Genomic DNA, 26,118 nt, shown 5'->3' with positions numbered 1-26,118 from the left:
TGTAATATAGAATAATAATATAATGAATGAATGAATGAATGAATGAAAGCTTTATTTCGGACTTTCAAAAAAGAAATAGTAATATACACAAGTGGTATCAATGTTACAAAATATATATATTTATAAGTGAAAAAAAAAGAAAAGAAAACGAAAAATTAAATAAAAAAATAAACAATAATAATCAGAATACGTGACAGCAACTAGGTCCGAAAAGGAGTAGGATGAAGTACACTGTACTTATTTAGTCCTACCCACAGTTCACATTCTTAATCAGTTGACTTCCACTTTTATACTATTTATATTCTCAATAAACCATATATGTTCATACACACATATATACAAATATATATATATATATACAAATACATTCATACCTTGCATAATAAATATAATTTATAGTTCTAGTGTATAAATTATTAATTATTAATAATATGTTAAATATAATATACCATTAATAATATGTATACCAATTTGCGTATTTACAGAGTAATATTATATACAATACAATTAACTAATAATAATATATATAATATATATATATATAATATAATATAGGCTAATGCTATAGGAATTACAAGATACAATACAATATATAGCTTACCATAAATAGTCTACCAAATCAATATAAGATACAATACAATAATTATAGATCTATAGGATATAGACCAAATCAGCGGGATGTTTACATTTACTTCCGGGTACCCCTGAGGTCCACACATTATAATGGCGGTGGACGGCACAAACTGACGTGTTGAAGACAAAAACAGACAAAGAAGACAAAAATGGTTTGTCCGTGTTGTGTTGTTGTTTAATATCATTCATAACAACACTTTCACTAACGTTAGTGGAGACCAGACTAGCTAATTTACCTGTTGGACCAGACTAGAGTAGACTTGAAGCTAAATTAAATTGACGTGGCGTCAGTAGCTCTGTCTGTACCAGGCTCTTTCTCGCCGAGAAGAGCCTGGTGACGCAAGGTTACTCTGTCTGTAACGTTAAGACTCTGCAAAAAAACAGCGAGTTTGACAGACAAACAAACGTTATTAGCTAGCTAACACTACATAAAACAAACACAGAAGAAAAGCTAGATACGTCGGACAAGCATGTTTACCAACCGTTTAACCATTTAAATTGAAAGTAGTCGGCCGAAAACAACGAGAGGGTTTGACAGCATTTATTTGACAACACGCACATTTAAACCTGCCGCCTTCCCCAAGTGGTACCCGGAAGTAAATTTGTTTACATGGTGACGTCACGGTGATTTGGTCTATAGAAACAGCTGCCTGTGAATAACTGGACTGGGGGGGGGGGGCGGGCGGTGTGAATAGGCTACAGTATGTGTTGAAAAAGCTATGTACTGTATTGTATTTTTATGCCTCCGCTGGCGATAGCCAGGCCGGAGGCATTATGGATCCGGGTTGTCCGTCCGTACGTACGTACGTCCGTCCGTACGGCTGTCCGTCCGTCCGTACGATGTTTGTTAACGCGATATCTGAGGAACGCCTGGACGGAATTTCATCAAATTTGCCTCAAACATCGACTTAGACTCAAGGATGATCTGATTAGATTTTGGTGGTCAAAGGTCAAAGGTCAATGTCACTGTGACCTCTCGAACGCCATTTTCAAGCTTGTTAACGCGATATCTGAGGAATGCCTGGACGGAATTTCATCAAATTTGCCTCAAACATCGACTTAGACTCAAGGATGATCTGATTAGATTTTGGTGGTCAAAGGTCAAAGGTCAAGGTCACTTTGACCTCTCGAACGCCATTTTCAAGCTTGTTAACGCGATATCTGAGGAACGCCTGGACGGAATTTCATAAAATTTGCCTCAAACATCGACTTAGACTCAAGGATGATCTGATTAGATTTTGGTGGTCAAAGATCAAAGGTCAAGGTCACTGTGACCTCTCGAACGCCATTTTCAAGCTTGTTAACGCGATATCTGAGGAACGCCTGGACGGAATTTCATAAAATTTGCCTCAAACATCGACTTAGACTCAAGGATGATCTGATTAGATTTTGGTGGTCAAAGGTCAAAGGTCAAGGTCACTGTGACCTCTCGAACGCCATTTTCAAGCTTGTTAACGCGATATCTCAGGAATGCCTTGACGGAATTTAATCAAATTTGCCTCAAACATCGACTTAGACTCAAGGATGATCTGATTAGATTTTGGTGGTCAAAGGTCAAAGGTCAAGGTCACTGTGAACTCTCGAACGCCATTTTCAAGCTTGTTAACGCGATATCTCAGGAATGCCTTGACGGAATTTAATCAAACTTGTCTCAAACATCGACTTGGAGTCAAGGATGAACTGATTAGATTTTGGTGGTCAAAGGTCAAAGGTCAAGGTGATCTCTCCAACGCCATTTTCAAGCTTGTTAACGCGATATCTCAGGAATGCCTTGACGGAATTTAATCAAACTTGTCTCAAACATCGACTTGGACTCAAGGATGAACTGATTACATTTTGGTGGTCAAAGTTCAAGGTCACTGTGACCTCTCACACACCCAATTTCCAAGCTCTGTAACGCAACATCACAGGAGCGCCTTGACGGAATCTCTTCCAATTTGCCTCAAATGGCGATTTGGACTCCAGAATGAACTAATGGCGGAGGCATAAGTCCGCGTTGCGGTCGTTCTAGTTTATTGTATATTTTTTATTTCAGAGCAAGATAAAATATGTCTGCTCTTGGGCTAAAAGCCCCTGAATTGTCAACCCGATCTTCAAAACAAATTGTAAAATAGCAAAGTTTGTGGACATTGCTATGTTACAATTTCGGCTCCGAAATTGTAAAATGGTAACCTACGTTTCTACAGGGGTGGGCGTGGTTTACAGAGATTTTCTGTTTCTAACCCCTCCCCCTACCCTAACCCTGACCCTAAGATCTCAGAACGTTACCATTTTACAATTTTCTGTGAGACTGTGTTGGAATTTTACATTCATCTTTTTAAATAAAGATGTGTTTAAAAAGCTATTGCGTCTTAAAAGCTATTGTGTGTTACGTTTTCAGTGCTGTGCCTTTTCTCTGGGTAAACAAGAAGTGAGCTTGAAATGAACTGAGCTGCTCAATTTTTGGGACTGTGAGCTATAGCTCAAAGTTCAAAATATGAGCTATCTGCATGAGCTGAACTTTGAGCGAGCTCTTGTGAAGTGTGAGCTTGCACAACACTGGGCTCGGAGAACTAGGAGCACCGGCAGCGCTTCCCGGCTTCGTTATGCAACGGGGAAAACGCACTTGACTTCGGGGAAAGAGTTCTCTTTGACCGGTGCCTGCCTCGTTGTCAGGGGTGGCGGAGGGCATCGAGGGGGCTTGGGGCATGGTTTAATCTAAACTGGGTTGCCAAAAGTATACACGCATCCGGGTAGTGTAGCGGTAGATTCTTTGCCTACCAACACAAGGGTCGCAGGTTTGCACCCTTGTGTTATTACCTCCGGCTTGGTTGGGCGTCCATACAGGGATGATTGGCTGGTGTCTCCGGGTGGGAAGCCGGATTGGGGGTATGTGTCCTGGTCGCTGCACTAGCACCTCCCTCTGGTCGGTCAGGGCGCCTGGTCGGGGTGGAAGTTCACTGGTGGAAATAACAAATAGCGGGGGAGGCTCGGTCTTCAGGGGGGGCTCAGAGAAGCCCTGCCCGGCCTGTCGTAGCTTGGCCGACCCATCACAGTGGGAACAGCACTACCGCTTTTGCCCACAGGGGCTGCTAAAATCAACATAAAATGAAAGTTCCTCATAGCTTCTTTAAAGCACCAAGTGGGCATTATTGAGCTCTATTGAGCTATGGTTATAAGTTCCTTTTTCCCCCTCAATATTTTATGTTACCTATATAGGAGTACAGTACGTGTACTTGTACATGTACGCAGTGTTTTTTAACCTTTTTGTGCCAAGGCACATTTTTGACATTGGAAAAAAATCACACGGCAACTTATAGCATATTGCCATCCCATTATGTTACAAAATCCCATCCCATATGTTACAAACATCATAGTACGTGGCCGCAAGCTCACTGTTTTTGCTTTCTTTTGACCACCGCTTGTACTGGGCTCGTTTGGAGTGTAATTTATCTCCCTTCCTGACAAGCTATCATATTATGCTTGGGACCAATGAATGCCTTAGGCCTTCTAGTTTCTTCTGATAACAGGATCTCTAGTGTAGCTTCAACAGTGACCCTGCTACAGCCATTTGATTGCCCGCGAAAATCAGGGGGCAGACCACTCGCGGCCCACCTGCAGTACCTGCATGGCCCACTAGTGGGCCGCGGCCCACACTTTGGTAATCACTGCTTTAGAGGTATAGGTGACAAGGGTATAAATATGAACAATGCCCAAGGGTAAAATATAAGGTGCAAAAAGTATGTGTAACCATTTAACATTACTATCTTTCTGTCACATCTAATAGTGCTATAAGAGCATCAAAGACAGCACCCCACACAGCGAGCTCCCGCTGAATCTGTGCAACGTCATCTACGTCCCCAAGGAAGGCCGGAAGAAGAGGCATGAGCTGCGCTTCTCTCTGCCCGGAGGCGAGGCTCTAGTCCTGGCTGTTCAGAGTAAAGAGCAGGCCCAGCGCTGGCTGAAGGTACAGTACCTCAGCTCAACATCTCCTCAGAAAGACAGGCGGAGATGGGACAGGCGGTGGAGGGTGGAGGAGATGGGATGGGCGGTGGAGGAGATGGGACACTCGGTGGAGGGTGGAGGAGATGGGACGGGCGGTGGTGGAGGAGATGGGGGGACGGGCGATGGAGGAGATGGGATGGGCGGTGGTGGAGGAGATGGGGGGACGGGCGATGGAGGAGATGGGAGGGGCGTTGATGGAGGAGATGGGACGGGCGGTGGAGGACGGAGGAGATGGGACGGGTGATGGAGGAGATGGGACGGGCGGTGGAGGATGGAGGAGATGGGACGGGTGGTGGTGCAGGAGATGGGACGGGCGGTGGAGGATGGAGGAGATGGGACGGGCGGTGGAGGAGGAGATGGGACGGGTGGTGGAGGAGGAGATGGGACGGGCGGTGGTGGAGGAGATGGGACGGGCGGTGGAGGAGGAGATGGGACGGGTGGTGGAGGAGGTGATGGGACGGGCGGTGGTGGAGGAGATGGGACGGGCGGTGGAGGAGGAGATGGGATGGGTGGTGGAGGAGGAGATGGGACGGGCGGTGGTGGAGGAGATGGGACGGGTGGTGGAGGAGATGGGACGGGTGGTGGAGGAGATGGGACAGGTGGGACAACAACTTTAAAAAAAAGAGTATAAAAAGTGTATTACAGGAAAATAAACGAAAAGAAGAAATAAAATGGACATTTAAAAGCATCACAACAAAACTTAAAAAAAAAAGAGTATAAAAAAGTGCAATAGGCAGCAGGCGCAGCAGTTGCAGAAAGAGCTAAAACTTATAGAGGACTCATTGGGTTTGCATAGTAGCTGTCAGCAGTTAAAAGCGACGGTAAACATAAAAGTCTTTAGTCTATTTTTAAAAGTAAGTAAGGTTGGGGCAGATCTGAGGTCTTCAGGCAATTTGTTCCAGCTAGCAGAAGCATAGTGGGTAAATGCAGCCTTCCCGTGATTTGATTTGATCCTAGGGACAGTTAATAAGCTGGACCCTGTTGACCTAAGAGTTCTAGACGGTTCGTAGCGTGGGAGCAATTCAGCTATGTATTTTGGGCCTAGGCCATTAAGCGATTTATAGACTAATAACAGTATTTTAAAATCTATTCTCTGACACACTGGCAACCAATGTAAGGACTTAAGAACTGGAGTGATATGATCAGCTTTCTTAGTCTTCGTTAGTACTCTAGCAGCAGCTAGAAAGATAATTCTTGGAGCAAAAATAAAGTAGTAAAGTAAAACATTTCATCATGACTCTAGTTCATTTGCATTTCACCTGAGGCAAGACAGGACACTGCTTTCAAGAATAACATTTACATAGATTTGCTAGAAATATAACATTTAACATTTTCACCAACTGGGGCGCTGCTTGATGATGTCACTGGATTTTATTTTATTTTATTTTATTTTATTCGACAATAGAAAAAGCAATAATACAAAAATACATCATAGCTTTAAAAATTGACAAGGATAGCACAATAAAGTCTCAGATTTATTATTGTGCTTGCTGACAAGGAAGGCACAATCTTGAAATCCCACATACTTATTATTCATATTATTCCATCCACCACAAAAGTTAGCCGCGTAATAACTCCCACAATTTTTGCGCCACATAGACATGCCAGAGCTCAAAATGACCGTCTTATTGAGGACAGGTGTGCTATGACTTTTCTAAGGGTTTGTGAAAGCGGTTTGGCCGCTATTCGCCATTAAGCGACATTTTTTTTCCCATTGACTTGCATGGGGTTTGGAAAAATCTTGCAAAATCTTGCAGTAAATTAGCTGTCATTCAGAAACCATAACAGCTAGAGCTACGAAACTTGGTAGGGAGGTGCACTGAGGGGTGACGCACGCTATTCTGTAGACATCAGACACACCTATACCTGTATTACAAGTGCTATATCACTCATGGTCTCACTCTCATACATTTTACATTTGAGCAGCTGCAGCTCTTCTCTGTTAAAAAACACATGCAAAAAGTGTACTGGAAGCAGGAATCCACTGTGATTTGACCAGATACATATAGCTCAACAGTAACTCTGAGCAGGAGTGTTGCATGTTGGGTAGAGAGAATGATGTAGACAAAAAAAGTATGAAATAACTTACTACAGTCATTCCTCCATCTGTAAAAGTATGACATCACTTACTACAGTCATTCCTCTCCCTCCCTGGTGCAAGTGGGAGCCCCAGGAGAGGGCAAATCAGAGTGAATCAGAGTTCCTTGGATTTTCTAGGTCACTTGTCGCCAACCAATAAAAAAATTCACCCAGAGCCCGCCCCCTCAGCTGCCTGCAGGAAACCTGTTGTGTTCATGTATGGCATGGGAGGCCTGTCTGTTCTGTTAGCTGCTGTGTTACTATAGCATGGAAACATGTCCAGAAAACAATGAACGGAACCCATGGGTAAGTGTCACCACTTTGTGGTTGTTCATTATATAGAGCCAGCTGGGTTTGAAAACATAATGGAAGAGATAGCCTAGTGTGAATAGCCTAGTGTGAATGGAGGCTGTTAGCCACAACAACTGTGCCTTATAGGCTAACCTCAGCCAGCCAAAACAAACACCTTGTCCCTCTGGTGTTAGGACACACTGTTCATCAATGTTTGGGACTAGTTGCAACAAGCTAATTGAGCTAATGGTAGCATTAGGCGTTAGTTAGCATGCTACCCAAGCAGCTTCTCTGGCTGACTGGATACATGACAACCGATCAGCAACTCTGTAACAAAACTAAAAGGGTAACATTACTTTGGTGACCAGGGACTATTATCAGTCCATTTTCCCCACAGGTCAGTTGCTGCCACTGACCTGTAGGGGTGCTTTGTGTAAAAAATGGGTACATTGCTCAGCGCCCCCATCGTTGATTTCGTAACTTCAAGGCACCTTCTACTAGATGTAAAATTCGACGAGCTTTCCAACGGCGTCAGTCCCGTGTCTGTAGCTGCTTCCGTCCCCCCGAGATATGGCCAAAAAACAACGTCCAAATTTTTATTTTTTATTTTTTGCTCCAAATTGCACCAATTTTAAACCGAAGTATATATGTCGGGAGATGTCTTCACGCACAAAGTTTCATGCAGTTTAAGCCATTTTCCTAGGAGTTATGAGCATCTGATGTTGTAACTATTTCATGTAAAAAAGGGTACATTGCTCAGCGCCCCCATCGTTGATTTCGTAACTTCAAGGCACCTTCTACTAGATGTAAAATTCGATGAGCTTTCCAACGGCGTCAGTCCCGTGTCTGTAGCTGCTTCCGTTCCCGAGATATGGCCAAAAAACAACGTCCAAAAAAACTTTTTTTTTTTTTTTCTCCAAATTTCACCAATTTTAAACCGAAGAATATAGGTAGGGAGATGTCTTCACGCACAAAGTTTCATGCAATTTAAGGCATTTTCCTAGGAGTTATGAGCATCTGATGTTGTAACTATTTCATGTAAAAAAGGGTACATTGCTCAGCGCCCCCATCGTTGATTTCGTAACTTCAACGCACCTTCTACTAGATGTAAAATTTGACGAGCTTTCCAATGCCGCCAGTCCCGTGTCTGTAGCTGCTTCCGTTCCCAAGATATGGCCAAAATACTTCCCAAAAAATTCAGGCACATTTTTGCTAATAGCGTCGTTGACAATTTCCACATTATATAGTATTTGGGTGTAATACACCTTTAAAACTGTAAGTACTGTAGTATTTGGGTGTAAGAGTCCTTTGAAATTAACACACCCATAACTACTTAGTCCCCCGAGCTGCATGGGCAGGGACCTTGCAAGGCAGGCGGTGCATGGCGAGGACGGCAAGCACAATTACATTTTCGGTAAGAAATGTAGACATTCTAGTTTCCATTGTGGTCCTTGATCTTATTGCAGCGAAGATGGCGAACGTCTGAATGGCCAAGCAGTCTCAGACAATACAACTGACCACAAATTAATAGCTACGGAAGATAACATTTTACAAATTTCGATAACATTACACTAGTGAAGAGCAAGGGTGACCGTACAGTACAGTACAGTGGAGTACAGACTAGTTAAGTGTTGGTATTAAGTATTTTGAATTTTAATGAACACAATGAAATTGGGCTTGGCACCAAAATGAGAGTCCCTTTTTAGCAGCCATGATAACTGCAGACTCTTGCTAATTGAAATACCGCTAGGTCACATTTAAATGTTTGATTCCTAATGATTAGCTGGTAGTCAACATTTCCCCACTCTGTGTCCAGGTGGTTCAGGAAGTCGGCAGCCAGTCCAGCATTACTGACAGACTGGACGAATCCAGTTCTCCCATTATACAGAGGAAGATGGAACTTGACAAGGTGTGTGTGTGTGTGTGTGTGTGTGTGTGTGTGTGTGTGTGTGTGTGTGCGTGCACGGGCGTGCGTGCGAGTGTGTCTGTGTATGTTTGCGTGTGCGCATGTTTTTGTGTGTGTGCGCGTGCGTGCGTGTGTATGTGTGTGTGTGTGTGTGTTGGGTGTCTGCCGTTCATTTTTTTTCTGATTTCCCCCTCATTTTCCCCCCAATTGTACTTGTCCAATTTCCCCCTGCTGCCCCGGTTGCTGCTCCACCCCCTCTGCCGATACGTCCGTCATTTTGTAGGCGCCACATGTTCCCCCTCCCTTTTAGGTGGAAAACGCAAGCCTCTCCCTGGTGACTTCAATGTAAAATAGCACAACCCAAAAAAAGATATAAAAAAATAACAGAATATATCTCGTTTATTAATTACCCCAAAACACCATGACATGACAATACTGTATATTACAACTCGCCTGGCCATAGAATGGGCACGATACATCGGAAATATTACTTTGACCCATCTAAAATCATGTAACTCATGACCCGTCTCTGACCTACTTCCGGTGTCCGCCTGTTGCTAATTCTCTTCTGTTATTTCCATCAGTCTTTTGTGTTGCTGCCTTTGGCTCTGGTGAATCTGGTGATCTCCTTGCTCAGCCTTAACATGTCGGTGGTTTTCAATTGTTTTGAGAGAGAAAAAGTCCACTGCTCGGGAAGCCCTTGTAGTTATGTGTTACGTCGGCTCCGCTAGGCCAGACGCGCGGGTTTAGCAAAGCCGCGGTTTTGCCTGGTGAGTGGCTGCCAGGGTAGAGGCTTCCCTTCTCCCCATAACATAACCCCCGTCCCCCGCGCAGCGCATGCATGTAGCGTTAACTACAAATTGATATACATTCTCCTGGCCGATGGTCTCATTGCCCATTTAGGTCATATAGAGGCAACGGGATTTCATAACCAGTTTAAAAGTTCAGTGTATGGATTGGGCTATGGGCGGACGGCAGATGTGCGGTCGCTATGACGACCAGCCAGGGGCTGTAATGTAAATATGTGACATGAGTCACATGATTTTATGGGTCAAAGTTATATTTCTGATGTATTTTGCCCATTCTATGGCCAGCCGAGTTGTAATATATTGTCATGTCATGGTGTTTTGGGGTCATTAATAAACGATATTGATTCTGTTATTTTTCTATATTTTTGGGGGGAGGTGCTATTTTACATTGACGTAAACGGGGAGAGGCTTGTGTTTTCGCCCTAAAAGGGGGCGGGGCATAATTGCCGATCTGCTGTATCTGGGGAGAGCCGTAGTCTAGCACCATGCTTCCTCCAACACATGCACAGTTGCCAGCCGCTTCTTTTCACCTGAGAGCGGAGAGCTTCACTGGCAGGACGAGGCACGGAGGATCATGCTATGTTCCCTTCTCCCCCGAACAGGCGCTCCGGCCGACCAGAGGAGGCGCTAGTGCAGCGACCAGGACACATACCCTCAATCAAACTTGCGACCCTCGTGTTGGATGTCTGCCGTTCATGAATGCTCTGTCATTTTACTTGTATTTTTAATTTGTATTTTTTTTACTCTATATTTTGGAAACAAGAAGATACAGAGAATTTTTGGCTCTTGAGTCTATTTTAAAACTGCAAATTAGATGATGACAAATTCAGAAAGCAGTTTTTGAAGTCATCAGTGTTTTCTCTGGTGGATATCTCCTCTCCTCACCTCTCCACTCCTCTCCCCTCCTCTCCTGTCAGTACCAGGTTGTTTCTGAAGGTTTTCCATATGTCCTTGTGGCAGGTGCTGCTGTCTGACCGGCCGGGCTCAGACTCCGACAGCGGGCCAACAGGAGACAATGTGTCCACTGGACAGCAGGGGGCAGGACGGGACACTGACTCACTGAGTAACTGTACCTTCATAACCTAATCATAGTAGCTAACTTTATTCATCCTGTAATGGGAAATGTATTCAAGAGCTTTTAATATCAGTATTACATAGACATTGTTTGGATAACTTAATAAGTAGTTTAATTCAGGAAGTGGAAGTAGAAAGGAGACAAACGGAACAAAGCACACAAAACAAGTGCATGGACACACATCAGAATCAGAATCACTTTTATTGCCACAGTATGCAAGTTACATACGAGGAATTTGTCTTAGTGTCTGTATGCAGCGTAGCGGTCACATCAATATACAGAAATAAGAAGTAGGAAGATAACTAAAGACAATCACAAAGTTGCAAGTGCAATCAAATCGAGTAAATATATACAATATGTACATGAGTGGTGTACAAGTGGTATGTACAAGTGTTCCGTGGATAATAAATATGAATTTATGTTGAATTGACATGAGATTTACAGACTGAGTTAAATAGGTGTTAAATAGGCAGTGGATTTACATGAATTTACAGTGGGAGTTAAATAATAGTTTACATGTACAAGAAATTTACAGGCTAAGTTAAATAGGCATTCAATGTGCAGGGAATTTACATGAATTTACAGTCCCAGTTAAACAGGCATTAAATTAGATATGAGTTACAGTTTTATGGGGGGACGAGTTCAGCTGAGTTTAGGAGGAAGTAGTGAGTTTGTGTGTGTGTGTGTGTGTGGGGGGAGGGGGGTTGTTGGTGAGGTCGTTGGTGGAAGGGGTTTCCGGGCCTTGTTGGTGAGGCTGATGGCGGTTGGGAAGAAGCTGGTCTTGTGGCGGGTGGTTCTGGTCTTGGTAGACCTCAGTCTCTTGCCGTGGGGGAGTGTCTTAAATAGTTTGTGGCCAGGGTGGGAGGGGTCAGCCATGATCTTGCAAGACCGCTTCAGTGTCCTGGCTGCGTGCAGGTCCTGGAGGGATGGCAGGTTGCATCCGATTATCCTCTCAGCGCAGCGGATGATGCGCTGAAGTCTGTTAACTCATTGAGTGCCAAGGACGTCGATCGACGTCAATTGCGTTTTTTGACGGTGGGACGTGGATCAAAGCCTCAGGCATCTCCTGTACAAATATTGTAGCTATTGAAGGTGTATAACCTATTTTACGGACTCATTAGGTCCGTAAAAAAAAGTGCTCTCCAGATTAGAGAAAGGTCCGGAAAACAGCAGGAAAAAGCCCTGTGATGAAAAAGAAACCGCTCATGCTGCTGGAGCTGACGTTGGCTGCGAACAGCAGTCAATCCGCGCCCACAACTCAGCCCCTCTGTCTCTGCTGTATAGTTTCTCCACACGATTAGCCGCCAGAAAAGCAGCACCCGATGCCGAAGGGCCAAAGCATTCTCAGCAGTCCGGTTTGGCTCTTCCGTGTCGCGCTGGGAGCCGACGCACAAAAACGGAGCACTCCGAAAATAGACTGGGTGCGTGTTAGGCTGTGTGTGGGGAGGAGTTTGCAGCTGAGGGGGGGGGGGGGGGGAGAGGGGGGTGGGGCACGCAGGCACCACACAACTACACCACATCACTACATCAGAAAATATTATCTTCAGAGTCAGTGAATGTGCTTGAAATGCTTAATTTCACAAAAGGCGGAATAACTCAGCTTCTAATTTGAAACGCCTGTATTTGCTCAAAACGACCTATCTTCTCCGGCTCATAACTAAAGAACGGAAAATGGTATCAATAAACTTTTTTTTGCTGATGATACAATAGAGTCAGCTCGTTCTTTGTGCATGTTCGGTGTTTACATAGTAATATCACACAATATTCTGTGGGCCTCGAGAAATCACTGAAAACGCTCTGAAACTCTGGCACTGGGAGCGTCCGTTCTCCAAAAGTGGCTGGCACTCAATGAGTTAATGTCTTTGAGGGTGGCAGCAGCATACCAGACGGTGATGGAGGAGGTGAGGATGGACTCAACGATGGAGGTGTAGAAGTGCACCATCGTGGCCTTTGGTACTTTGAATTTCTTCAGCTGCCGTACAAAGTACATCCTCTGCTGTGCTTTCTTGGTGAGAGCTCTGATGTTCAGCTCCCATTTTAGGTCGTGACTGATGATCATCCCCAGGAAGCGGAAGGACTCCACAGTGTTGACTGGGGAGTCACCCAGGGTGATGGGGGAAGGTGGGGCTTTGTTCCTCCTGTAATCCACAATCATCTCCATTGTTTTTTTTAGCATTTAACACCAGGTTGTTTTGACTGCACCAAGTCACCAGATGGTCAACTTCCTGTCTGTATTCTGACTCATCTCTGTCTGTGATGAGCCCTATGAGGGTGGTATCGTCCGCGAACTTCAGGCACTTGACAGACTGGTGACTGGAAGTGCAGCTGTTGGTGTACAGACCGAAGACGTAGGGAGAGAGGACACCGCACTGGGCAGCACTGGTGCTGATGGACCGAAAGTCAGTGATGTGCTTACCCAGCCTCACGTGCTGCTTCCTGTCAGTCAGGAAGTCTGTGGTCCATCTGCAGATGGGGTCGGGCATGCCCAGCAGGGAGAGTTTCTCCTGTAGCAGGGCTGGGAGGATCGTGTCAAACGCTGAGCTGAAATCAGGATCCTGGCATAGGTTCCTGCATTGTCCAGGTGTGTGAGGATGTGGTGGAGGGCCATGTTTATTGCATCGTCTACAGACCTGTTAGCTCTGTAGGCAAACTGTAGGACGTCCAGGAGTGGGTCTGTGATGGATTTGAGATAGGACAGGACAAGGCACTCAAAGGACTTCATGACCAGAGGTCAGGGCGATGGGTCTGTAGTCTTTAAGTGCCGAGGGCCTTGCCTTTTTTGGGAGGGGGATTATGGTTGATGTTTTGAAGCATGCTGGTACGTGGCAGGTCTCCATGGAGGAGTTAAAATGTCTGTGAATACTGGAGCCAGCTGGTCAGCACAGTGCTTCAGGGCAGAGGGTGATACGGCGTCAGGACCAGCCGGTTTCCTTGTCTTTAGCCTTTTGAAGAGGATGCTTACCTCTGACTCCTGTATGTGTAGAGGTGGCGGTGGGGGGGAGGGGGCTGCAGGCAGGCTAGGTCCAGAGGCTCCTGCTCTGTAGTTGGAGGGGGGTTGAGAGGGTTGGGGTGCGAGAGGAGTGGGGGGGGGGGGGGGGTCTGGTGGAGTTAAGGTGAGGAGGGGGTGGGGGGGGGGGGGGAGGGAGTTGGTGATCTCTTTAAGGCCTTTCCATAAAGAGGCAGAGTCTTTGTTTGAGGCTTGTTGGTGGAGCCGCTCTGAATATTGCTGTTTAGCAGCTCACACTGCTTTGCTGAATTTGTATTTGCATTCTTTGAAGTGCTGTTTGTCTCCACTCCTCCTGAGTTCAGCTGTGAACCAGCATTTGTTGTTATTGTATCTCACAGTGGAGCGAGTGGGAGTGAGCTGTCCTCACAGAAGCTGATGTACAGTATGATGTGACTGTGTCTGTGTATTCATCAAGACTGTAGAGTCCAGACATGACCGCAAATCCTCTACAGCTTCATTAGACCACTTTTATAGAAATCCTCTTCACAGGTTTGGCAACTTTTAGCTGCTGCCTGTAGGTGGGAATGAGGTGTATCATGGCGTGGTCTGAGTGGCCCAATGGAGCGCGGGGGACAGCGCGGTATGCATTGTTTATTACGTGTAACAGTGATCTAGTGTGTTTTCGCCTCTGGTTGGACATTTGATCAGCTGTCGGTATTTGGGGAGTTCGTGGGTTAGTTTTCCTTTGTTAAAGTCGCCCAGGACTATTACGAATGAGTCGGGATTCTTCCTCTCCACCCGTAGTATCTGATCGGCAAGCAAGCGTTGTGTTTCTTGTACATTCGCTTGTGGCGTAACGTATGCGCTGACCAGGATGAATGAAGAGAATTCATGTGGAGAGTAGAAGGGTTTGCAATTGTTTACGGTATACATGTTTCTAGATTGGGGGAACAGTATTGCAGGATCACTGACACATCTATACACCAGCCACTGTTGATGTAGAAACACAAACCTCCGCCTTTTGTCTTGCCGGAGAGGACCGGGTCTCTGTCCGTTCTGTGCAGCTGGAAGCCGTCCAGCTGTAGTGCAGGGTCCGGGGTCTGTTCACTGAGCCACGTCTCCACAAAGCACAAAGCAGATGATGAAGAGAGGTCCGTGTTTCTTCCCAGCAGTAGTTGGAGTTCGTCCAGATTGTTTCCTAGTGAGCGGACATTGGAGAGGAATATTATGGGCAGTGGCGTGATTCAAGATTCAAGATTCAAGATTTTTATTGTCACTCCATGGTACAAGTATCACGTGTGAAATTCTTGTGCTGTGGACTCCGTTTACGACATAGTACAAATAGGCAACAAGCAATGAGCAATAGGCAATAAGAAATAGGCATCAATAAGCAATACTAAGCAGCAATAGGCAATAAGGCAGAATAGCGATAAGACAAGTCAGTGGCTTATTCATTGCACATAGGTGCACGTGTCATGTGCATACGTTAGACGTGTTCAGACATTTTAAATTCGACGTATTTGACATGCAGGTGCAAATAGCATGTACCTTATTAAATATACAATTAACATTAGGCATTGTGCATACGTTAGGTGTCCGCGTCGGCGAAGTCGGCGAAGCACTCCTCCTCGTCTTCCCCTTCTTCGTCTCCGTGCCTAGGTGAGCCCACCTTTGGCCAAAATGCCCAGTATTTCCAGGGAAAACACAAGACAATTTGGAACTAAGTCCTCATGAGTTGTTTCCCTGATGTGAGCTCTTCTCTGGTGAAAGAGCCCCGGCTGCTACAACAAAACACGATATTTACAAACAAAATAAGAAAAATTGCTATGGAGCAAAACACTGAGGCGCATGTAGGGAGCGCCATCTTGGATGATGCTCCCACATACACACACACAGAGATGGGCGAAAATACATCATAAAGTATTTTGATACAAATTACAAATACTTGCTCAAAAAATTTATCACAATACAAATACAAAATACTGGTCTGAAAAATGTTTGTTCTTTAGATTCTTTAGGTAAATCATATCTTTAGTCCTCTGTGACAGTGTTCTCCTTTGTGTACGCTCTAACACACTACAGATCTTCCAGTTTTAGCTGTTTTTCAGCACAGCTAATTTCTCCCTCACTTCTGCTGTTAATCACCTTCTGTGAAGGCTTTTGACTTACAGGCAGCATTTCTACATGTTAACCTCAAGTTTTGGAACTTTGACCATGTTAGCACAAGATATCTGACATCATAACAGTATCCCTGGAGATGATGTGCCATGGCTGCAGTTATGGAAATCGCCGGCTCCAGGGGCTCCCAAAATCACAATCGTGACCCACACTGCCGCCACACACACTGCCACCCATTTTGCAAATTTTAATTAAGAAGATAATTAGTTGTGTCTCTCTAATACGATACACTGGTTTGAATATACAGTAAACAATAATTTGCAGATAGGCCAGCGCATGCAATATCTAATCATCAATTTATATTAGTAATTTATCTCTGGGAATTTCCACCAATACAAGGCTTCATACTAGTTTAGACGAAGAAGTGATGTGAAGTCTGACTCAAGACCCACCCTACTCTGCCTATGATTTGTGGTTGAGTTTGTTCTGAGGGTATAAGCCAATCAGAGGTAGAGTAGAAGTGACATGTAAAAAAAAAAATCTCCACAGTTTAAACCTGTGTCAATGATAAATGTGTCAATTTGAGAATTAAATTACATAAAATTAAAGAAAAAAGTATTTTATGTATTTAAAATACACGAAATGCAAGGTCTGAAAGTATTGTAGCGAATCAGTGTTACACATACAGTGGTGAGCAATGGTAGTGTCTCGAATACAGATAGGAACTGATGTGTGGGAGTGTTACTGGGGGGAACACTATGCTTGTGGGAGACTTCCGGGGGAGACTGAGCATGCGCGGGCAGTCTCCGGATACCGCCTAGAGAGAAGCTGCTAGCTATGAGCGTGACAACCGCCGAGAGTTGTAAATATGACTAACTGTGAATAAAGAACCCTGTACCAGCAAGAAGCCTCTGCCTCATCAATGCCAGGAACACTACAGTATTTTGATACAAATGACATCTTATTTTTCTTGGTCCAGCCAAATACAAATGACAAAATACACAAATGTATTTGAAATACGTATTTTAAATACACACACACACACACACACACACACACACACACACACACACTGTACGTACGTACATACATACATACATATAGTACATACATACTGGTCCCTATCGTTGCATCGGCGCTGTTTCTAGGCCGAACGCCTGGCGCAGCTCAAATCAGTGGGCGTGGACCAGCGCACTTGATATCGTCGTGCTGGCGCTAGACGCAGCCTCAACCATTACAACCACGCCTTTTAAGCGTAAAATTATGCACCGTCATGCTCATTGGCAGAGATGGGTGAAAATACATCATAAAGTATTTTGATACAAATTACAAATACTTGCTCAAAAAATGTATCACAATACAAATACAAAATACCTGTCTGAAAATGTATTTGAGATACAAATACGTATTTTGTATTTTGAAAATACATGAAAATACATTTTATAAAAACTTATAAAGAGCTGCAACGATTAGTCAATTCATAGATGAATTGCCAAATATTAAATTAATTGCCTATTTTGATGATCTATTAATCATTTAGAGACATTTCTTTAAGGAAAATGTCCTAATTCTCTGATTTCAGCTATTCAAAAGTGAAATTTTCTGGTTTCCTTAGACAGTAAATCCTCTCTTTAGTCCTCTGTCACAGTATGTGTACTCCCTAACACACTGCAGTTCTTCCATTTTAGTTTTAGTTGTTTTTCAGTAGAACTAATTTCTCCTTCAGCTCAGCTGTTAATCACCTTCTGTGAGGGCTTTTGACTTAAAGGCAGCATTTCTGCATGTTAACCTCAAGTTTTGGAACTTTGACTATGTTTAGCCATAGATATCTGACATAACACAATATATAAATAACTGAAATAGGTAAAAGGCATAGTAGGTCCCCTTTAAACAACTTCACATTCACCACCATGTCAGTAACTTGTCGTCACAGTATTTATTTAACGTGCAAACATATGTATACAACTAGAAAAGGTTACATTTCAGGAATTGAATGCCCTGATGCACATCCTGTCTAAGGTTGTGAAATTGTGAATCGGTGAGAGGAACGATGAGAAACTGCATCTCAAACAAAAAAGGCCTTCCATGAAATTGGACTCTTGTTCAAATCCTTACATCCTTAAAATGACTTCCCCTCCTTCTGCTTCATAAACAAAATCCAAAACAACCTGGCTATCTAGAACATAATTACTAAAGAACAATCACTCACTGAATACAACTTTCCACTATCAGCAGTGGTAACACCATTCTAGTGTCAAAATCTGCACAGCCATCATTATGCACAGTGAAGCTCAGACATCCTTGTAGCAACAGAAAGACATTTTTGATTTTCATTAGGGTACTTTGGTGTTCAGTTATAGTTTTTCAGTATAACTAATTTCTCCATCTATTCAAATCAGGTTTATGACAGTTAGTTGTTTTTCAGTACAACTAATTTCTCCTATTCAAATCAGGTTTCAGTTTAGTTCAGTTAGGGTTTTTTTCAGTACAACTTATTTCTCAATCTATTCATATCAGGTTTTAGTATAGTTCAGTTAGTTTTTTTTTCCCCAGTACAACTTATTTCTTCAGCTATTCACATCAGGTTTCAGTTTAGTTCAGTTAGTTAGTTTTTCAATACAACTTCTTTCTCAATCTATTTTGAATTATATCAGGTTTCAGTTTAGTTCAGTTAGTTGTTTTTTCAACTTATTTCTCCATCTATTCATATCAGGTTTCAGTTTAGTTCACTTAGTTGTTTTTAGTACAACTAATTTCTCCATCTTTTCACATCAGGTTTCAGTTCAGTTAGTTGTTTTTCAATACACCTTATTTCTCCATCTTTTCATATCAGGTTTCAGTTCAGTTTAGTTCACTTAGTTGTTTTTAGTACAACTAATTTCTCCTATTCAAATCAGGTTTCAGTTCAGTCCAGTTAATTGTTTTTTAGTACAAGTAATTTCTCTGTTTATTCATATCAGGTTTCAGTTTAGTTCACTTAGTTGTTTTTAGTACAACTAATTTCTCCATCTTTAGTTTAAACCTGTGTCAATGTTTACATGTGTCAATTTGAGAATAAAAAGAAAAATGTATTTTATGTATTTGAAATACACAAAATACAAGATCTGAAAGTATCTTGATACAAATTACATCTCATTTTTCTCTGCCCAGCCAAATACAAATTACAAAATACAAAAAAGTAGTTGAAATACGTATTTCAAATACAAGTATTTCAAATACTGCCCATCTCTGCTCATTGGATAACTGCAATAAACGAATCGCACGCTTGCCTTTTTAGCTCCAATTCCAGTGATCCCGCAAAACCAGACGAAAGCCAAACGCTCTGCCCCCCCCCCCCCCTCCCTTCATCCAGTCTGTCTGTCTGACTGCATTATAGGCTATTATTCCATATTATTATGCTTCTCAAACCAATCTAACTGCAGTTTCAATACTGCAAGCATGTAAATACGCTACACTATAGCAAGATCAAAGTGAAAATAATGTACTAAACGCATCAGCTAGAAAAATATAGCCTATTAGATTGGTGAAAGTTTGTCCAGAAAGATATCGTTTTCTCTCCCCTGCTGCAGGTAGAATGATCGATGCACATAAATATACCCTACATTATGTAAAGTCATTGCATAAATGTGTTTTTATTGTAAAACTAAATGTCAAGTAGGGCCAAGTTATTGGAGCGGACATCACAGTATAGCACATCACAGAAGCGCGTTCCGCTGTCACTTATCTAAATCACGTTAAACCCACAAGGGGTATATATAGGCTCAAGAGGACATATATGTTTCACATAGGGTGGTGTTTCATTTCGATGTTTTATTTGGTCCAATATTGAAATGTTCGACAATTGCAGGTTGTCTTACCATTACACATTATTTTAGATCTACCTTTTATATCTATTTCGGCTCATTTGGTTGCTATTTAGTAGCGAAATGGAGGACCCAATTGCATGCTGGGAGTGGACATTCATAGGCAGTAAACTTACAACTGCTATTTCCTATGGGAAGCTGGGTGCTGCTATGTGTTGTGTCTGTTTGAGCGAGGGAGTCAGAGAGAGAGAGAGAAGGGTGACTCAGAGGCAGAAGAGCACTGGCGCACTGAATAGGCCTGGTTTCAGAGAGAGACAGAGAAGGGTGACAGGGGAGAGGCACAAGTGCACTGGCGCACTGAATAGGCCTGGTTTTCAAAGGCGCAAAGCGCTAAATGTAGGCCAGGTGCGAAGATAGCACTACGCCGGTAGTTAGCGCCGACACGCCCACTTTGGCCCATTCTGGGACTGCGCCACGCCCATTCGGCCTAAAGCGCATTTGGCAGCCTAAAGCCATATTGATATCGTCCCAAAACAGGCGCAAGGCACGTTTTTTTGCGTTTAAGGCCCGTTTTAGCGCCGAAGGCTTGTGGGAGAATAGGGCCCACAGTGTTGTGCATGAACGCGCTCAAAGAGCGCCGCTCACTGAGCAAGCTCATTTTCATGAGCGGTGAGCTGAGCGCACGTTTTTGCAAATCCATGAGCGTACAGTGAGCTACGCTCACACCTGGGGGGGTGAACGGCCCTATTATCGTTCTTTTTTTCGCTCTCTTACCTCGATAATTGCCCATTGGGCTACGGTGCTTCGCTCGACAATCTGAAGCTTAATTAATTAGAATTGCAACTGCGCAAATATACACGGGCCAAGCGAGTAGTAGTGTAGGGTTAGCACCCCCTGAAAATAAAAATAATTTTATTTTTTTAGAACTTCCTCAAAAGGGTTACTTCCGCTTTTTTGAAAAGGGGAAGTGATTTCTTTTGGGTAAAAATCAATTTCTCAGTACTTCTGCAAAGTGTACTTCTCCATTTTTTTTGTCTTGTGCTTAAAAAACACTTTTCTTGTGGAAAGTGGTTATTTCAATAGTTCTGCAAAGTGTACTTCTCCATTTTTTTGCCTTGTGCTTTTAAATCACTTTTCTTGTGGAAAGTGGTTATTTCAAAAGGCCTCCAAAGGCTACTTCCCCATTTTACCCCATAACACAGCTCACGACAAAATAGCAGCGTTTTTTTTTTGATCTCGGGGGAAATACATTTGAGCAATCATTATGCAAACCCAGCTGGATCATTTTACATAGTGGGTAATATCTCTTTTGCTCGCTGTTGTTATGGACGCGACTTGTGAAACACCAACGACTTCCGCAGCACGCACCACGTCTCTTCGTGACAAGAGACGTGCAGCACGCAGCACGCAGCACGTCTCTTGTCACGAAGAGACTTGCTGCGTGCTGAACGCCTCTATGACGCAACTCCACGACAGGAAGCACTCCCCTTTATAAGGACGAGAGCGATCAGCTGAGTACAATCACAAAGCCATACCTGTTAGTTTCTTTGAGAGAGGCAGTGACGGCAGAGCGCAGCAGCAGCAGCAGCATTTTTGATCCCAACAACAAGAGTGTGTGCTTGTTTTATTTTTACTATCGACCCTCGCATCAACAACCATGGATTTCAATGGTAAGATTTTTTTGTTATTAATATTGTTTAATTAGACTATCCATTTAATATATATATTTATAATTAAGATCCTTTTTCCTTGTTTTTTTTTTATGGAATGTTATATTAACAAAAACATTAACAATACAGCTTTTTACATATATAACCCGGGGACCAGATTATTGGACACCACGCGCTCAGAGGAATATCCAGATGATGATCATTACACCAGAATCTCTCTAAAACGAGGAGCTGCGTTACGAGATATTACTAACAGACCTAGAGGGTGAGAATGAAACATTGTTTGTTTACATATTTATCATATAGTTTGTTTAGAAAAAAATGGGTGTGGTAACCATACTTCTACCAGTTTTTTTTTGAAATGTTGTTTTTTTTACCCCCCATAGAACGGGTTCTCACACAGGTGAATTATTATTTCATCCACAATCTTTGGGAGGGGCTCCCACGAAGACAGCCAACCGTCGCCATAGAGGCAAACCACGTGACTTCCATAGATGCAACCCCGATGCCACCATACACCATTCATCTGATAACATCACATCTAAGGATAACGGGCTGAGCCCAAATGATATTGCAGATTTAATCGACCAGATGTAAGGACATAATTCAGATATAACAACCAGCAATATATATATATATATATATATATATAGGCTATATGTATTTTTGAGATAGACATATCCATCGCTATTTATTTTTTATTTATTTTTTTCCAGCCTGGAGACACCCCCCAACAGCTCAGCGCTGAATCCCGAGGCAGACTTGTATCAGCCTTCACCACCAGCATCACCTGAATCAGCGTTGAATCCCACCATCCACCCCAACGACCAGACACTGAACGCGTGGATTGCACAGTACAGGAGTCAACCTTCACCATCAGACCCGCCCACACCCATCTCCATTAACAACAACCAACCCACGTGGGTGGACCCGGATGTGCAGCTCAGCGAACACACGGCCCCAACAGCTGAAGACACCATCAACAACCAACCCACGTGGGTGGACCCGGATGTGCAGCTCAGCGAACACACGGCCCCAACAGCTGAAGACACCATCAACAACCAACCCACGTGGTTGGAAACGGATGTGCAGCCCAGCGACCAAGCACTGCTAACCTGGATTGCAGAGTACGAACGGGTGGAAGCTTCAGATACGCCCACGTCCCTCTCCATCAACAGACCACACTGTATCGACGAGAACGCGATACCTCCACCCTCGCCTGATCATCAACCACGCGAGAAGACCCAACAACTCTCAGGTACCTCTGACTCAGATAAGCAGAATGTGTATAGACGTTTAAGAAATGGTTATAGGATAATGCAGCGCTCTCAAAGAAGATTTGAACGTACATTGAGAACACTCAGACGCACACACACACGGTGGATGGCATCGGCTGATGCCAATTTGAACACAATTTTGATACATCAGAATATACAATGTTCCATGCTTGAAAAATTGAGGAATGTGTAATTTTTTTTTGTAAAAGTACAGTAAGGTAGAACAATGACACTATCACCATCACCATCATTTTAAAAAAAAGTCTATGTATATAGAGATCAATTAAACAGCCAATATGGCTAAGCGTAGGCGACATGCAGATGAAGACAATCGATCACCTCCCCCTAAATTGACTAGATATTTCAACTCCGATAAACCCCCTCCCCTTAGAATAGACTGGAGTGAGCAAGGCGTCGCTTATGCTTTAGCAAATGACCTACCTACGGGGGTGAATAATAATAACGATATTAGAGCCTGGGCTAACGCACAGACTCGTATAATCAAACGCTACATAGCTGATTTACCACCCCGGAGAAGCTGCATTGTACCGCAGACCGGTGGCGCTTTGCCTACCCCAACACAACAACACGAGGAACCCCAAAATGACGCAGCTGCTGCGTCATTAGAGTCAGTCGACCCCCGAGGGATACCCCTACAAATAGACGCGTTATCAGACTGCGACGAGACGTCATCAAATGCCGACACGCTACCCCCACCCACGTCAATCGTTACGCTTACGCCCCCACAACAAATAGCAGCGTCATCAAATGCCGACATGCTACCCACACCCGCGACAGTCGTTACACCATCACAACAAATAGACGCGTCATCAGACCGCGACGATGACGACATCACTACACCGTCTGCAGACTCTATGATTCAACCCCCAGCTGCCATCTCTCCCAGTGATTATACCCTCAGACACATAGATACATTCAACGCTAGGATATACCGTCAAAATATAGATCTACGTGATATTAACACTGATAATCTCGGATTGGTGCCTGGTATGGTCAGACAGAGATTAACAGGGTTAATTGATGTAGTTACAAACGATGTCCCGACGGGTAGCATTATGGATGTAACGCTATCAGGGGATAGCCTAGCGTCAGATATGCATACTATTACCACAGTTGGAGACAATGCTGGTCAAGAATTTCTGGACCATATCTCAGACGCAATTCAAAGCAATGATGAGACAATGATCTCTGGTGACCTATCTCTCACCATCACAGTTGTAATGAATCAGCAAGGGGGCGGTAGGCTTAGATTGATGGATATACAATATAAAGATATTATTGATCGAAAGATTCATTACCTTTATAATCCTGATAATGGTTGTGGAAATAATCTTTGTTTCGGCATGGTTATTGCCAGACATTTTAACCCTGATTTAAACAACGCTAGTCTATTGGAGAGAGCTCGAGAAATATACACTGAGTTGGGTTTTGACCATATGCATAAAGTATCATTTGCCGACATTGGAACTTTTGAACGTCATTTTGACAGCAAGATAATTATCTTCCACCACAAAGAGAGTTCTAAACGCAGATACCCATTTATGACTACAGACGTCCCCCACCCAGAAACAATTTGGGTTTATTTATATGAAGGACATTATTATCTCATTTTGAATAAAAATGGATTCATTGGGTCTAGTTATGTTTGCGACTACTGCTACCAACCGTATCAGGAGCCTTATATACATACATGTAGACACTTATGTAATGTCTGTTACGGACCTCTACACATAGATCCACCCCAGGCGAACACCACTGTTAAATGTAATGTATGTAGGCTTATGTGCAAATCTCAGACTTGCTATGAAGCACACATGAGAAGGGACAAACATACCGTCTCCCCCTGTGAGAAAAAGAGATATTGCCCACACTGTAAAATGAGCCACATGCACAGACCCGCTACACCCCACATATGCAGCTCACCAAGATGTGATCATTGTGGCGTTCCACTAGGGGCGCAAGAGTCTGACCATGCCTGTTTCATACAACCTACTCCATTTAAAGAAGTCACGGAAAACTATATATTTTATGACATCGAGACAAGAATAAATGCAGAAGGTATGCATGAAGCAAGTTTTGTATCATCTATGACGCTTAAAAATGACAGGCCTAGAAACTTCAGTGGCGCTGATGGGAAAGATTGCATCGGTGATTTTCTAAGGTTCTATACCAGCCCCCGCTATGCAGAGCATACGTTTATAGCGCATAATGGTAGTGGTTTTGATGGATATTTAATATTAAAAAACATGGTGTCTCAAGGACTAACTCCCTCTGTCATTGTTAAGGGATCCAGACTGACCGCCATCTTTTCCACATACAAAAAACAGAGATTCATAGATTCTGCCAGCTTTCTACCCATGCGTTTAGCCGAAACCCCAAAAGCCTTAGGTTTTGCTGGATCAAAAGGCTATTTCCCATACAAATTTAACACAATAGAAAATGAAAACTATATTGGAGTCATCCCCTCAAAGCAGATGTTTGGGTATGGTACAATGCGTGAATCAGATAAATACAAGTTCTTAAAATGGTATAATAGTCATAAGCCCCTGATATATAACTTTGCTAAGCAACAGGCCAAGTATTGTGCACAAGATGTTCGAGTGTTACGTCAAGCCTGTGTTCTTTATAGGGAAGCGTTCATCAAAGCCACCAACGTAGACCCCCTCCGATATGTCACGCTTCCTGGCGCCTGCATGGCTGTATTTAAAACCACATTCCTAAAACCAGACACCGTCGCGCTCACCTATAACGGTTGTTATACAGGTCAGAACCGAACATTCAGCGACGCATCTATGCAGTGGTTATCTTATCTGGCACAAAGCCAGAATATTAGCATTATACATGCTCTCAACCATGGTGAGCATAGAGTCGGTGGTTATTATCTAGATGGTTTCAACCCAGGGACTAATACTGCATATGAATTTGCCGGCTGTTTTTTTCATGGGTGTGATCGCTGTCATATTTCAAATGACACACACCCCTACAAAAACGCAACGTTTGGGGACTTGTACCATGCTTTCGCTGAAAAAATAAATACGTTAGAATCTATCCATGGTATGAACGTAGTCGTTTTATGGGAGTGTGAATGGACCCGTATGAAACACACGGATGTCTCCGTGATGGCATTCATGAGATCTTACACACAACCTGAGCGTTTGAACCCACGCCTAGCCCTATATGGGGGACGAACAAACGCCTTAAAATTACACCATAAGGTCGAAAACGGTGAAAAGATACATTATGTGGACTTTTGTTCTCTATATCCATATGTACAGAACACAAAAGAGTACCCTCTTGGACATCCTAAAGTTATTACCAGGGATTTTGATGATATCTCAACCTACTTCGGACTCATCAAGTGTGTAATAGCGCCACCTAGGTCTTTGTATCACCCCGTCCTCCCCCACAGAGCACACGGGAAACTGATGTTCCCTCTTTGTCGCACATGTGCAGAAGGGCTCTCTAAAGATGAGTGCGACCACAACGAGAACGAGAGAGCTCTCAG

At 43.5% G+C, this 26,118-nt stretch overlaps 1 protein-coding gene across 1 annotated transcript in view; it reads left to right on the top strand.

Annotated features, from left to right (window-relative positions):
- The window catches only part of afap1l1b (actin filament associated protein 1-like 1b), a 125,103-nt gene that overhangs the window by 42,080 nt on the left and 56,905 nt on the right, over positions 1–26,118 (top strand). The window contains exons 7-9 of the mRNA XM_083649832.1: positions 4,400–4,579; positions 8,804–8,896; positions 10,663–10,765. Coding sequence (XP_083505958.1) covers positions 4,400–4,579; positions 8,804–8,896; positions 10,663–10,765 — 376 coding nt within the window. The remainder of the gene's footprint in view (positions 1–4,399; positions 4,580–8,803; positions 8,897–10,662; positions 10,766–26,118) is intronic.

Source organism: Poromitra crassiceps (genome assembly GCF_964638095.1).
Source record: "Poromitra crassiceps genome assembly, chromosome: 1".
NCBI classification, from domain to species: Eukaryota; Metazoa; Chordata; class Actinopteri; order Beryciformes; family Melamphaidae; genus Poromitra; species Poromitra crassiceps.
This window is presented reverse-complemented; position numbering and strand designations above follow the sequence as displayed.